The 16,150-nt window shown below is 40.0% G+C and overlaps 1 protein-coding gene across 1 annotated transcript in view; it reads left to right on the top strand.

Annotated features, from left to right (window-relative positions):
- The first annotated feature begins 964 nt into the window (after positions 1-964).
- Positions 965-16,150, top strand: part of EFCAB13 (EF-hand calcium binding domain 13) — a 210,438-nt gene continuing 195,252 nt past the window's right edge. Inside the window, exons 1-2 of the mRNA XM_059878370.1 lie at positions 965-1,051; positions 10,596-10,755. Coding sequence (XP_059734353.1) covers positions 965-1,051; positions 10,596-10,755 — 247 coding nt within the window. The remainder of the gene's footprint in view (positions 1,052-10,595; positions 10,756-16,150) is intronic.

A 16,150-nucleotide genomic window follows, 5' to 3' on the forward strand; every position in this document is an offset into this window, starting at 1 on the left:
TGAAGGTCACAGGCCCTTGTGAGGTGGGGCAGACGGGTGTGGCCGTAGCGCTGTCCTGTCCGCGCTAAGGCGGCGGCGATCAGCCGCTCCCTGGAGCCCCGGAGCCCCTGAGCCCCTGCAAAGTGGCGGCGGCAGTGGCAGCCAAGGTAGCCTGGGTCCCGCGATTGCTCAGCGCAGGTGGCTCAGTGGGCGGAGCATCGAGCGCTGTCAGGTGACCCAGGGGCGGGGCCTCGCTGCAAGGGGCCTCGGGAAGGGAGGCGGAGCTAGAGCGTCGTGCTGAGCTAGGGCTGCGGGGTGGAGGGGTCTGTGTGCGGATGGGCAGACAGCTGAGGGAACGAGGGACAGATTGGGGAGTCATAGGGGGTGATGGTGGGACCTTCAGGTGACAGAGGTGGGGAGAGGAGACCTGCTGAGGCGATGGGAAGGAAGGGCCTCTGAGGCTGAGGGAGAGAAGAGTATCCCGTGGTGTGAGGGACAAAGTAGAACAGTTCCAGAGTTGGGCGAAAGTTCCAGAAAGGGCAGTGAGGGACGAGCCGGACAGTCAAGGTGCAGAGTGAGAGATGACTGGGCCGGAGCCGGCGGCCCCTCAGCAATGGTGGTGGTTCTGGAAGGGTGGCAGTCACTGTGGTGGGGGACTTTAATGCTTCTTCTCAGACGGTTCGGCCTCCGTTGGAGCACTTGTTTCCATCTTGCGGGATGATTTTCTTGTCTACTCATTTGCTTACTTTATCCCTGCTGCTAAGTTGCTTCAGTCGTGTCCGACTCTGTGCGATCCCATAGACGGCAGCCTAGAGAAGTAAACTAGAGCAGGGCCTGTTAGAATCCTCTCTAGCGCTTGGTTCTGCATGGAGTGGATTTTCACTTAATGTTTGTTATAAACAAAGGCAGATAGTGGGGGAGGTGTTGATACAAGTTTCATGTTAGTAGCAGTAGATGCAGTGACGTGGTTGTAAGATTGTAGTTAATGGATGTGTGCCGTCAACAAAACGGAAAGAGTGAGCAAGTGAGTGAGGCGTCTCGTGAGGGGCGGTGTGAAAGGAAAGAGTGGAAGGTACTATGTGAGGGGTTGACACCCTTAGAAGCAGCCAGTTACTCTGTGAAGATGGTGATAATTCACCAAGGGAGAAGGTGCAACAGTGGAAGCCCAATGTCAACCTAAAGGCATGAAACAAAATTAAGCCTTGTTTGGACTTTCGGAGTCAGAATCTCTTTGTTTTCTGCCTCAGCTCTGCTTCTTGGTTTACTGAGAAGCAATGGAATTTTGTAAAACTATCCTGGACTTCGGTTTCCCGGGTGGCTCAGTGGCAAAGAACCTGCCTGGCGATGCAAGAAATGCGGATTTGATATCTGGGTGGGCAAGAGCCCCTGGCTCACAAATGAGTTGGACACCACGTAGTGGCTAAATAATAACACAATATTCATGAACTTTCGAGTCAGAGATCTGAAGTTTGCTAGTATGTATTTTCTTCTGTACTTTGTGTGGGCAAATCAATCTCTCTCTGTGTTAGTTTCATCATGTGTAATGAATAATTAAGGGGTTAGACTGGAAAGGTTTGTTCATTCTAGCAGTGTTATGGATTCTGTGATTTCATGTAACATTACCTGCCCCCAAGCCCTTAATCATATGTGTTCTCCCCCCAAATTCCATTAAAATATTTATTTAATTGACAATATTTTACAGAAATAAGAGCAGTTTTATTTTAATACAGATAGGTATATTTATCTATTCATATATTTATATTTCTCTTTTTACAAAATTGAAGCATATCAAATTGTTTTCCCTAAAACTGTAGTGCAAAAAGGAATACTAGGAAAGAAATAAATACTGAAATACGTTCATCATTAAGTTATAACCAAGGGCCTTCTGAGTCTCAGCAAGGTATATGATTTGGAGAAAGAACATGCAATTTGGAGCCAGGAGACCTGGCCTGCACTGTTTACTTGCTTTGTGTCATCGGCATATTTCTCAATAACTCTGAATCTCAGTTCTCCACCTTGAAAACAGGAATGATATTAATTAGTGTTTTGATTTTCTTAGGATGCATACCCAGCAGTGGAATTGCTGGATTGTGTTATATTTTTATGTGGGGAACTTCATATTGTTTTCCATAGTGGCTGTACCAATTTACAATCCCAGGAACAGTGTACTTGGGTACCCTTTTCTCCACATGCTCGCCAACATTTGTTATTTGTAAACTTTGATGATAGTCATTCTGACAGGTATGAGGTGTCTGGGCTATACTCACTTCTTCCACTCTCCTAAATGACTGTTTTATAATAATGCCACTCTCTGCAAACCTCCAGCTCACCGTCTCATCTTCATTCTCTGTTGATTACCTTGCTTCCTGTTTCACTAAGAAGACCAAAACAATCAGATGATTTCCACAAGCTCCCATTACCAGATCTACTCACCTATTCTACATGCAATTATGCTCAATTACTCTAAGTTGTCTTGTATTGTTATGAATAGTTCTTAGCTAAGGCCAAATCCTCCCTTATGTCCTAAATCCTGTTTCTTTTCTTCTACTTGAGAATATTGTTCCAGTAATTCCCCCCTCCTACATGATCAGTTTTTGCTTCTCTGCTAGGTTAGTTCCATCAGCATATGGACATACCTTTGTTTTTCCCCATCTTAAAAGCTCATAGCTGTGCTTACCCCTCAGTTGCTACCTCATTTCTCTTTCCCTTTATAGAATAACTCCTAGAGTTTTCTCTTGTTTCTGTCCCCCATTCTCTCTTCAACTCACTCCAAGGGTATTATTTCCTTATCATAACACCCAGATGGCTTTTCTTAGGGTAGTTGGTGTCCTCTATGTTACAGGACCTAGTGAATCATTCAGTACTCATCTTACTTGACTTAGTGGCAACATTTGTCACAGCTGATTACTCATTCTTCTTTTGGACTACTTTTTCTCACTTGGCTTTCAGGAACCCAAGACCCACTGGATTTTCTTGTAGAATCCAGAGTGATCCTTTCAGAAAGGACTTTAGGTCATGTTATTTCTCTGGTCAAAATTCTCCTATGGCTTCCTATCTTCTCAGAGTACAGGCCAAAGTTCCTGCTATAATCCAGGAGCCCTTCATGATCTGCCTCCCTTCCTTCACCACTCTGATCCCCTCTCTCCCCCCTTTCTTTCCCCTTTGCAGTATTTCAGCCTCATGGGTCTTCCTACCATTTCAGAACATTCAAACTCCTTCTGGCTTTGGAGCCCTTGTACTTCCTTTTTTCTCTGACTGAAACGCACTTCCCTAAGTTATGCATTGGCTCCCCACTTTAACTCCTTCAGGTGTGTACTCTTTAAGTCTCCTGCTCAGTAAGGTCTTCCTTGGCTATCACATCTGCTCTTGGCATCTCTTCCCCAAAACCGCATTTAATATTCCTCTCACTGTTTTGCATTTTCCCCCTTAGTACTTGTCACAGATATTATGCTATATATTTTATTGTTTCTCTCCCTGGTTAGAATGTAAGCTCCGTGAGGGCAGTTTTTGTTTTTCTGTTTTGTTCACTGCTGTATCCCCAGAGCCTGGAAGAAAGCCTTGCACATAGAAAGTGTGCGGTGTATGTGTGCGGAATTTATGGATGGAGGGATGGAATGGATTGGAGAAAAGGGATACAACTTTTTACATTTTTCTTGGTTTGCCCTTGCAAGTTCACATATCTGTCATAAGATTCAAAGAGTTGAGAAACTATTGTGTTGTCACAGTTATGGGGAAGAGACTTCCTGTGCTAACTTTTCTCTTAGCTTGGAGAGAGTTATGTGGTATTATACAGCAGATTGAGACCTGCTAACGTTTTGATAATGTGATCAATATGAAACAGTTCTTCCTTTCAAAGTTTATTTGTCATGCTTACTCTGCTTAATTAAGTACTTTGATGACCTAAGAGTTCTTGGTATGTAAGCTCAGAAGGGACTGAATTCCTTCCTTGCTCCCTCTCTCCCTTCCTACCTCCCTCCTTCTCTCCCTCCCTTCTTTCACCTTTCTTTCCTCCTTCCTCCCCTCCCTCTCTTCTTTTCTGCTTCTCTCCTTCCCTCCCTTCTTTCCTACCACCCTTTTTTCTTTCCTTCTTTTGCAATGCCTTTATAGCACTGTTCTTGGTTCTGTGAGAAATAATTCAAAGAATGATGAGATACCAGCCCATTCCTTAGAAATTTAGACTTTAATTGGTGTAAGAGTAATACATATGATAATTAAATAAAAATACAAGGCAAATGATTAATGCAAATTGAATAATGAAGACAATAAGAATACTGAAGACAGTAAGTGCTATGCTAAGAAGTTTAAAGGTGAAGATTGAACTGGTTAGAGAAGTTTTAGAAGAGGTTACCTAGAGTGGTTTGCTGGGGAGACCTATAAAACCTCTAATGTCTTCTGAGATGCATATCTTTAATGTGATTTCATTTTATTTTTAACACGTTTTGAACTCCAGGAATTTTGGACATACCACATTCAATAGTAATTATAATTACATATTATAGAAATATTTTAAAATACTGTCTGCTGCTACTGCTAAGTCACTTCAGTCGTGTCCGACTCTGTGCGACCCCATAGATGGCAACCCACTAGGCTCCTCTGTCCCTGGGATTCTTCAGGCAAGAACATTGGAGTGGGTTGCCATTTCCTTCTCCAACGCATGAAAGTGAAAAGTAAAAGGGAAGTCACTCAGTCATGCCTGACCCTCAGCAACCCCGTGGACTGCAGCCTACCAGGCTCCTCTGTCCATGGGATTTTCTAGGCAAGAGTACTGGAGTGGGTTGCCATTGCCTTCTCCGAAAATACTGTCTAATACTGAATATTAATACTTCAGTTAAACTTTACAATATGAAAAAGACACTAATAATTGCAACTAACAATGTAATGTATCTAGCAATGTAATAAACCATGACTCAGATATGAGTATTGGGTTGGTGGCTCAGACAGTATAGAACCTGCCTGCAATGCAAGAGACCTGGGCTCGAACCCTGGGTCGGGAAGATCCCCTGGATAAGCGAATGGCTACCCACTCAAGTATTCTTGTCCGCAGAATTCCATGGACAGAGGAGCCTGGCGGGTTACAGTTCATGGGGTCACAAAGAGTCGGGCATGACTGAGCTACTAACACACTTGGATCAGATATGATTAAAATATATTGTGAAAAATTTGGGAAATTTCTAAAGTTGGTTATCACATTTACATAGTGTGGAACTGGATAAAACATTTTTTGTTTGCAATAGTATTGTTTTGAGAGTCAGTGTTGTGTGATGCTGAAGACCTCAGGCTGTTAGGCTGTCTGAATTCAAAATCTGATACTACTATTTGTTGGCTGTGGAATCTTGGACAATTTGATCTAAGTTTTTATTTTCCTCATCTGTAAAATAGAGATAATGATAATTCTTTGAAAGGTAATCGTGAGGAATAAGTGAAATAATGCAGGTTGAAGTGTTTATCATAATGTTTAATAGACAGTAAATATTAAATAATGTTAGCAATTACTACCTATGTTAATTCTACTTAACTGGGTTTATTTGAATAAATAAATATTATTGAACTTTCTGCTTTTCATGCCATTCAAATTTGGATTTCTCTACTTGATGAAAGTGAAAGAGGAGACTGAAAAATTTGGCTTAAAGCTCAACATTCAGAAAATTAAGATCATGGAATCTGGTCCCATCACTTAATGGGAAATAGATGGGGAAACAGTGGAAGCAGTGTCAGACTTTATTTTGGGGGCTCCAAAATCACTGTAGATGGTGATTGCAGCCATGAAATTAAAAGACACTTACTCCTTGGAAGAAAAGTCATGCCCAACCTAGATAGCATATTCAAAAGCAGAGACATTACTGTCAACAAAGGTCCGTCTAGTCAAGGCTATGGTTTTTCCTGTGGTCATGTATGGATGTGAGAGTTGGACTGTGAAGACAGCTGAGCGCCGAAGAATTGATGCTTTTGAACTGTGGTGTTGGAGAAGACTCTTGAGAGTCCCTTGGACTGCAAGGAGATCCAACCAGTCCATTCTGAAGGAGATCAGTCCTGGGTGTTCATTGGAAGGACTGATGCTAAAGCTGAAACTCCAATACTTTGGCCACCTGATGCAAAGAGTTGACTTATGAGAAAAGACCCTGAGGCTGGGAGGGATGGAGGGCAGGAGGAGAATGGGACGACAGAGGATGAGATGGCTGGATGGCATCACCGACTCGATGGACATGAGTTTGAGTGAACTCTGGGAGTTGGTGATGGACAGGGAGGCCTGGCGTGCTGCAGTTCATGGGGTCACAAAGAGTCGGACACGACTGAGGACTGAACTGAACTGAACTGAGCTCCTCCTTATACCACAAAGTTAAGGAATTGGATGATCTCCTGTGATTTATGATATATTAACTGCTTTTTCTAGCTTTTGTATATGTATCTGAGTTAGGAAATGTCTATTAGGTTTTGTGCTATAAGTGAATATTACATTGGAATAATAGCTTCAGGTAGTTTAATTACTTACATCTCCTAAACAAGGATATGATTTTTTATTTTTCTTTTTTTGGCAGGAAATCATTTTGTGCTGTTGTTCATTCATACTTGTTCATCAAGTTCTTTGAATCTTCAAGGGCAGAATTTACCTCTAAACAGAGAGATGGAAACTAAAGGTCATTTATTTTGCCAGGTATTTTCCAAAACGGTTTGTAAAGATTCCTTCCTTTTCTTCCTTAAAAATTTGTTTAAATTACTTCGCATCTAAAATCAGTAAGCAGATTCATAGCAACATAGTCATATGATCTTGCTTAAAAACTGAGGTGACTTTTGAACTGTTTTAGTGGAAATATATTGAACTCTCATCGCAGCAACCCATGTAGTATCAAGAGATCTGAAATGTATGATAAAACTAATTTGGTGGGGGGGAAGGGACAGACACAATTTTTCTGGAGACCAAAGGATTTAAACCTATGTGAGAGATTGTAAACAATGTAATTAATAACATGGCAGTCTAACCAAAAGCTAAAAGATAATTTAAAACATGGGGCTTTGCTGGTGGCTCAGTGGTAAAGAATCTGCCTGCCAAAGCAGGAGATGCAGATTTGATTCCCCAGTGGGGGAGATCCCCTGGAGCAGGAAATTGCAACCCACTCCAGTATTCCTGCCTGGAAGATTCCACAGACAGAGGAGCCTGGTGGGCTACAGTCCACGGAGTCGCAAAAGAGTGAAATGTGACTTAGGCACTAAACAACAACAACAATTTAAAAGGTACCAAGTGTCTCTAGTTTTCTTATCTGTGATTCAGGGGATATTCTAATCTATTGGCCAGTATCATGTCAATAAAAAACCAAATCTGGACTTATTATTGAGAGACTTTGTTCAAAGGGATTATTATAAGGGAGGAAAGAGACTACGAAATAGAAGGAGGGGGGACTAACTGAAATAGGGACCACAAGATCTGCAAGCATCCCATGGACTAGGCAAAAATTTTCCTTTTTAAGTTTTATTTTATTATTAAAAAATTTTATTGTGTATTGGAGTATAGTTGATTGATGTTCTATTAGTTTCAGGTGTACAACAAAGTGATTAAAAGAATGTTCTTTTATTGAGAGTGTGAACAAGGCTAGGTGCTAGAGGTAAAGAATCCACCTGCCAATGCAGGAGAATCAGGTTTGATCCCTCGTTTGGGAAGGGGATCCCTGGAGAAGGAAATTGCAGCCTTCTCCAGTATTCTTGCCTGGAAAATTACATGGACAGAGGAACCTGGCAGGCTACAGTCCATGGAGTCACAAACAGTTTGACACTACTGAGTGAGCACAAAGAAGGCTAGGAAGAATTGGTTATGGGGAAATGGGATGATAGAGTAGCATGATCAGATAAAGAGATCAGAGAAAGAGGCCAGCCTGTTCTCTAGAGGGGCTGCCTGCTCACTGGCTCAGGGTGGTGGTGGTGGTGTTCATTCTCTCAGTTGTATCCAACTCTTTGCGACCCCATGGACTGCAGCATGCCAGGCTTCCCTGTCCTTCACCATCTCCCAGAGTTTGTTCAGACTCATGTCCATTGAGTCGGTGATGCCATCCAACCATCTCATCCTCCGTCGAGATGCTTCAGGGTGAGGGTAGGCCAAAATTCAGGGGCTTGGAGGAAGGAGAGAAGCTTAACCAAACCTTGCTTAGTAAGTGTTTTGTCCTGATAAATTTTTGGGGATAAGACAGTTCAGCTAATCATTTATGAGGCAAAGAAAGGAAAATTTGAAGATGTTTGGCCTTGTCATAGGTAAATGAGGGGTAAATGAGGGGTATGTGGTAAGTCTTATCTAAATCATTTGAGGAAGGGTGGTTCTTTGCAGCCAGCTCTTATCCAGAACACAAAGGAGTGAGGGAATTCTTTTAAACTTCACTGTTTTTTCAGAAGCACAAGGCTCAGGTGAAATTTAACATTGTCAATTGAGAGTCTTAATCTTTTAAATTTATTGTCTTAGTGCATGTACCTATACAGTAATCCAAAATATAATTTCAGAACTTCTTGCTAATTACTGAAGGGTGGATATGTCTAGACTTTCAGGCTCAGATGGTAAAGAATCTGCCTGTAATGTGGGAGACATTACATTCAATCTTTGAGTAGGGAAGATCCCCTGGAGAAGGAAATGGCAACCCACTCCAGTATTCTTGCCTGGAGAATTCCATGGACAGAGGAGCCTGGTGGGCTACAGGACACTCCGTGTGGTTGAAAAGAGTCAGACACAACTGAGCGACTAACATTTCACTTTGGCTAATTACTGAGACATGTAATATATACATTGTTGATGGTTCCCTTATAAACTGATTTTGAAGATAAGTTTTTAAATATTAAAAATTAACAATATCAAAATATCATACCAGTTTATTTCTTTAAGCTATATAGTTTGTATTTTACAAGTGGTTCACCTTTAACAGTAAAGTTTTAGAGATTCTTTTCTTCCTCTGTTAAAGTTTCTACTCACTATCTCTTTCTGTTCATCTGAACTTTGATAACAGATTTTTGTTCCCCTCCATCTTAAAATTTTTTTAAATTAATTTCTGGCTATGCTGGGTCTTCATTGCTGCATGAGGGCTTCCCCTAGCTGTGGTGAGCAGGGGCTACTCTCCAGTTGTGGTGTGCAGGTTTCTCGTTACGGTGCTTCTGTTGTGGAGCATGCGCTCTAGGCGCTCAGGCTCAGTGGTTGTAGCACATGGGCTCTAGAGTGTGGAGGCTTCAGTAGTTGTGGCACACAGGTTTAGTTGCCCTGTGGCATATGGTATCTTCCCAGACCAGGGATTGAAACCATGTCCCCTATACAGGCAGGCAGAACCCATATCCCCACACTGAACCACCAGGGAAGTGCTAGAATTGATTCTTGGTGTTGTACATTCTATGGGATTGGACAAATGTGTGATGACATGTAGCCACTATTAAAATGTTATATAGGATATTAATAGTTTCACTGCCTTAAAATCCTCTGTGCTTTGCCTATTTATCTCTTCTCCCCCAACCTACTCCCATTAGCAACCACTGATCTTTTCATTGTCCCCAAAGTTTTGCCTTTTCCAGAATGTCATATAGTTGGAATCATACAGTATGTAGCTTTTACAGATTGGCTGCTTTCACTTAGAAGTATACATTTAAGATTCCGCCATGTCTTTTCATGGCTTGCTAGCTCATTTCTTTTTAGCACTGAATAGTATTCCATGATCTGAATGTACCACAGTTTATCTATCCTTTGATGTACTGAAGAACATCTTAGTTCCTTTTACAAGTTTTGGCCATTATGCACAAAGCTATAAATGTCTATGTTCAGGTTTTTGTGTGGATATACGTTTTCAACTCCTCAGGGTAAATATGGAAAAGTACAATTGCTGAATTCTATGGTAAGAGTATGTTTAGTTTTGTAAGACACTGTCAAATTGTCTTTCAAAATAGCTATGCCATTTTACATTCCCACCAGCAACGAATGGGAGTTCCTCTTGCTTCACATTCTTGTCATCACTTGGTATTGTCTATGTTTTTGATTTTGGCCATTCTAATAGGTGTGCAGTGGTATCTTGATGTTTCAATTTGTGATTCCCTAATGACATGATGTTGAACATCTTTTCATTTGCTTGTTTGCCATCTGTATATCTTCTTTGGTGAGGTGTCTGTTAAGATCTTTTGCCTATTTTTTAACTGAGTTGTTCTTTTTGTTGTTGAGCTTTTAGAGTTCTTTGTATAGTTTTCAATATACAAAATAAACATATTTTGAATACAGTCCCTTATCAGATATGTCTTTTGCAAATATTTTCTCCCAGCCTATGGCTTGTCCTTTCATCCTCTTGACAGTGTCTTTTGCAAAGCAGAAGTTTTAATTAATGAAGTTAAGTTTAATGGTGCCATAAGAACTAGATTCAGTGATTGTTAGATATATTCATGAATGCTGCACATTTGTAGCTGCATACTGCACTAAGGAAAGTTGGAGTCATTTAGAATATATACCTAATCCAAATTAATGCATTAAGTAACTCTTTTCAACAAAATTCTTTTTGGTAGCACCATTTTGGAGAGAGTATTGATCTAGAGTGAATGATTTGACTCAGAATGTCATATTTAATTTATGTATGCAAAGAGAACATGGCTGACAGTGGCTTTTGATTGCTCTCCAGGGGGAAGAAAATACTGATTCATCAGATGATGACTGTAATTCTGTTGCAGCTGACTTATTATCAAGAGATATTGACAGCAAAAAGTACATCAAGTTTTCTAAAACAACAGAGAAGAGAATTTCACCTGAAATTAGGGGTTTGAGCCCAGAACACACAAAAAGTAAGTTGAACTGTGAACTTACTTAATTGAATTATACTTTTGCCAGTTTAAGAGAACCAAAAATGTAACTCATGTGTTCTCGTAATGTACTAAGTATAGAGGATCATGCATATTGCTGACCATTTTTTTAGGAGCATGGTTTTAATTCCTAATTAACTTCTCATATTTTTCTCACTTCTCTCACAGCCATGTGGAGGCCTATAAGCTATCATAGTTTTCCAGTAATGAGACCATTATCCATATATCTGTTTTTTTTTTTTTTTTACAAAATTGTAATTTATTTAAATATATGGTGTGGTGATTTAATGTATGTATACATTGTGAAATGACTACCCCCATTGAATTAGTTAACACATTCATCACCTCACATATTTACATCATCATCATCATAATTATTATTTTGGTGAGAACAGAAGTTCTGATCTCAGCAAATTTTAGTTATACAGTACAGGATTACTAACTAGTCACCTTGTGACTTTTTAAAAAAAATAATGTATAAGTGACATAGCATTTGTCTTTCTGTTTGACTTATTTCACTTTGCATAATGCCATCAAGGTCCATCCATGTAATTTCCTTCTTCTCATGGATAAATGGTATTCCATTGTTTATATTTACCACATCTTCTTTATTTGGAGAAGGAAATGGCAATCCACTCCAGTACTCTTGCCTGGAGAATTTCAAGGACAGAGGAGCCTGGAGGGCTACAGTCCATGGGATCTCAAAGAGTCGTACATGACTGTGCACTAACTTTCACTTTTCTTTAACTATTAATCTGTTGACAGACACTTATATAATTTTCATATCTTAGCTATTGTGGATAATACTGCAGTGAACATGGGAATGCATATATCTCTTTGAGATCTTGTTTTCATTTCTTTTGGATATATACCCAGAAATAGAATTGTTAGATCATTTTATAGTTCTGTGTTTAATTTTTTAAAAATTTTATTTATTATTATTTCTGTCTGTACTGGATCTTTGTTGGTGCATGGGCTTTTCTCTAGTTGCAGTGTGTGGGTTTCTATTTAGAATGGCTTTTCTTGTTGTGGAACATGCATTCTAGAGTATGTAGGCTTCAGTAGTTGCAGCACGTGGGCTCAGTGGTTGTGGTTCCCTGGCTCTAGAGCACAGGCTTAATAGTTGTGGCACACGAACTTAATTGCTCTGTGGCATGTGGGATCTTCCTGACCCAGGAATCAAACCCCTGTCTCAATCATTGGCAGGCAGATTCTTTACTGCTGAGCCACCAGGGAAGCTCTGTGTTTAAATTTTTTTAAGGAACCTCTCCTTATTGTTTTCTATAGTGACTGTACCAACTAATATTCCCACCAACAGTGTACAAGGTTCTCATTTATCCACATCCTTGCCAACTCTAGTTATCTCCTGTAATGACCATTCTAACAGGTATGAGGTGATACCTCACAGTGATTTTGATGTTAATGTCCCTGATGATGAGTGATGTTGAGCACCTTTTCATGTATTTGTTGGTCATAGGTATGTCTTCTTTGGAGAAATATCTATTCACGTCTTTGCCCATTTTTAATTGGGTCATTTCTTCATTTGCTTTTGGGTTATATGAGTTGCTTATGTATTTTGAACATTAACTCATCAGATATATGGTTTGCAAATATTTTCTCTCATTCCCTAGGTTACCTTTTCATTTTGCTAATATTTTCCTTTGCTGAGGAGAAACTTTTTAGTTTGATATAGTCCCACTTGTTTATTTTGCTTCTGTTGCTTTTGTTTTTGGTATCAATTAAAAAATCATTGCTAAGACTGATGTCAAAGACATTTATTTTCTTCTAGGAGTTACACAGTTTCTTTACCAAGATTGTTTTAGCTTTTTGAAGTCTTCTGTAGTTCCATACAGATTTTAGGATTGTTTTATTTCTGTGAAAAGTGGCATTGGAATTTGGATGAGACTTGCTTCGAATTCATAGTTCACTTTAGATAGTAATGACATTTTAACAATACTAGGCAACCCACTCCAGTACTCTTGCCTGGAAAATCCCATGGACGGAGGAGCCTGATAGGCTGCAGTCCATGGGGTCACTAAGAATTGGACACGACTGAGCGACTTCACTTTCACTTTTCACTCTCATGCATTGGAGAAGGAAATGGCAACCCACTCCAGTGTTCTTGCCTGGAGAATCCCAGGGACAACAGAGCCTGGTGGGCTGCCGTCCGTGGGGTCTCACAGAGTCGGGCACGACTGAAGTGACTTAGCAGCAGCAGCAGTACTTCCAAACCATGAACACAGAATATCTTGCTATTATTTGTAATCTTCTTCAATGTCTTTCATCAGTGTTTATAGTTTTCAGTGTACAGATCTTTCACCTCCTTGGTTAAATTTATTCCTAAATGTTTTATTCCTTTTGATTATGTAAATAGGGTTGTTTTCTCAATTTCTCTTTCTGATACTTCATTGTTAGTGGATAGAAGTGCAATTGATTTCATATATTAATTTTACATTTTACAACTTTTTGAATTTGTGTGTTGGTTATAGAAGTTTTATTTTTGGTGGAGTCTTTAAGGTTTTTCTGTGTATAAAATCATGCTGTCTGAAAACACAATTTAACTGCCTTTTCTGATTTGAATATCTTTATTTTTCTTGCCTAATTCCTCTGGCTAGGACTTCCAGTTAAATAAAAGTGGTGAGACAGGGCACCCTTGTCTTGTTTCTGATCTTAGAGCAAAAGCTTTCAACTTTTCACTTGCAATATCAAAGTGTGATGTTAGCTCTGGGCTTGTCATATATGGCTTGATTATGTTGAGGTACATTCCTTCTAAACCTATTTTGTTGAAGTTTTTATCATAAATGAATATTGAGTTTTGTCAAATTTCTGGATTGAGATGATCATGTAATTATTATCCTTCATTTTATTAATGTGATTGTGTTAGGAAAAGCCTAAGTTCTCCTGTTTATCTCTTTTACTTTCAGGCTACCACACTTCTGACACCAGATGTGTGGATTTTCCCCCACACCAAGAAATTCTGTGATACCAGCTGGGTATCCTACATTTTAACTCAATTCTGATGCTATCTACCTGTAGATAGTGCCAGATCCCACAGGTTAAGGGTTCAGAGCCATGAGACTGCCCCACCCCCATTTCATCTTATAGTCTGAAGTGGTAGGTCCTCAGGTTACTTCTGTCTGACTTGGCTATAAATCAGAGGTCCCTATGACCCCTCTTCAGGTTTGATTAATTTCTAGAACAGCTCAGAAAGCTCAGGGAAACACTTAACTTACATTTACCAGTTTATTAAAAAAACGTAATAGAAGATACAGATGAATAGTCAGATAAAGAGATACATTGGGAGAGGTCTGGGAGGGTCTCAGATGAAGGAGCTCTGTCCTCATGGAGTTGGAGTGTATTGTCTTCCCAGTATGTGGATATGTTCAAGAACCTATAAAGCTCTCCAGAGAGGGTAGAGGACTGTAAATGGAGTTAATAATTGATCATGCCTACATGGGGGGAGGCCTCTAAAAAACTCCCAATAGTATGGAGTTCAGAGATCTTTCAGGTTGATGAACACATCCACATACCAGGAAGGGTAATGCACCCTAACTCCATGGGAACTTAATTTCCTGCACCTATGATCCTTCATGACCTTATCTTATATATCTCTTCATCTGGCTATTCATCTGTATCATTGTTCATGTCCTTTAATAAACTGGTAAGCATACGTAACTGTTCTGAGTTCTTGAGTTCCTCAAGCAAAATAATGAAACCTAAGGAATGGCTTGTGAGAAACTCTGATTTATAGCCAGTTGGTCAGAAGCATAGATGAAAAACGGGCCTGCAGATGATATCTGACGTAGGGTGGGGCAGTCTTGTGGAACTGAGCCCTTACCCTGTGGAATCCGAAAGTATTTCCAGGTACTTAGTGTCAGGATTGAGTTAACTTATAGGACAGTATCTGGTGTCACAGAGAATTGCTTGGTGGGGGCAAACCCCACACACATTTGGGGTCAGATGTGAGTGTAATGGTAGTGTGAGAATAAAGGAGAAACAGAAGATTGATTTTTCCCTACATAGTTGTGTATCACATTTATTGATTTTCCTATCTTGAACCATCCTTGTGTCCTGGGAATAAATCCCATTGATCATGGTGTCTCATCTTTTTAATGTACAGTTGAATGTGGTTTACAGATACTTTGTTGAGAGTTTTTGCATCTGTGTTCATTAGGAATATTAGCCTGATATTCTTTTCTTGTAGTGTCCTTGTCTGGCTTTGATATTGGTAATGCATGCTCCATTGCTTCAGTTGTGTCCTACTCTTTGCGACCCTATGAACTGTAGCCTGACAGGCTCCTCTGTCCATGGGATTTTCCAAGAAAGAATACTGGAGTGGGTTGTCATGCCTTTCTCCAGGGAATCTTCCCTGACTTAGGGATCGAATCCATGTCTCCAGCTTCTCCTGCATTGCAGACGGATTCTTTACTGCTGAGCCACTGGGGAAGCCCATTGGTAATGCTGTCTTCATAAAATGAGTTTGAAAGTATTCCCTCCTCTTCAGTTTTTGGAAAGAGTTTGAGAAGAATTGGCATTAATTCTTTAAATCTTTAGTAGAATGCACGAGGAATGCTAACTGATTCTGGACTTTGTTGAAACGTTTTTGATTACTGATTTAATATCTTTACTAATAATTGGTCTGTTCAGATTTTGTACTTCTTCATAATTCAATCTTGGTAGGCTGTATTATTTTAGGAATTTATCTATTTCTTCTAGATTATCTAATTTATTGATATATAATTGTTCATAGTAGTTTCTTATGATCTTTACTATTTCTCTGTTATCAGTAGTAATACCTCCTTTTTAATTTCTTATTTCACTTATTTGAGTTTATCTCTCAGCACCCCCAACCCCATTTTGTTTTTTATGTCACAGTTTACATCTTTTTATATTATATATCTATGAGCAAATTGTTGTGGTTATAGTTATTATTAATACTTTTGTCTTTTAACATTTATATTAAAATTGTATGTGATTTACCTCCACCATTACAATAGAGGTACACCATTATACACTGCGGATTTCCCAGGTGGCTCAGTGGTAAAGAATCCACTTGCCAGTGTAGGAGATGCAGGAGACCTGGGTTCAGTCCCTGGGTTGGGAAGATTCCCTGGAGGAAGAAATGGCAACCCACCCCAGTATTCTTGCCTGGAGCATCCCATGGACAGAGAAGTCTGGTGGGCTACAGTCCATAGGGTTGCAAAGAGTCAGACGTGAATGAGTGACTGAAAGAAGTCAGAAAGTGAAGTCACTCAGTCGAGTCCAACTCTTTGTGACCCCATGGACTGTAGCCCACCAGGCTCCTCCACCCATGGGATTTTCCAGGCAAGAGTATTGGAGTGGGTTGCCATTTCCTCTCCAGGGGATCTTCCCGACC

This window comes from Bos taurus, chromosome 19 (assembly GCF_002263795.3).
Source record: "Bos taurus isolate L1 Dominette 01449 registration number 42190680 breed Hereford chromosome 19, ARS-UCD2.0, whole genome shotgun sequence".
Classification (NCBI taxonomy): Eukaryota; Metazoa; Chordata; class Mammalia; order Artiodactyla; family Bovidae; genus Bos; species Bos taurus.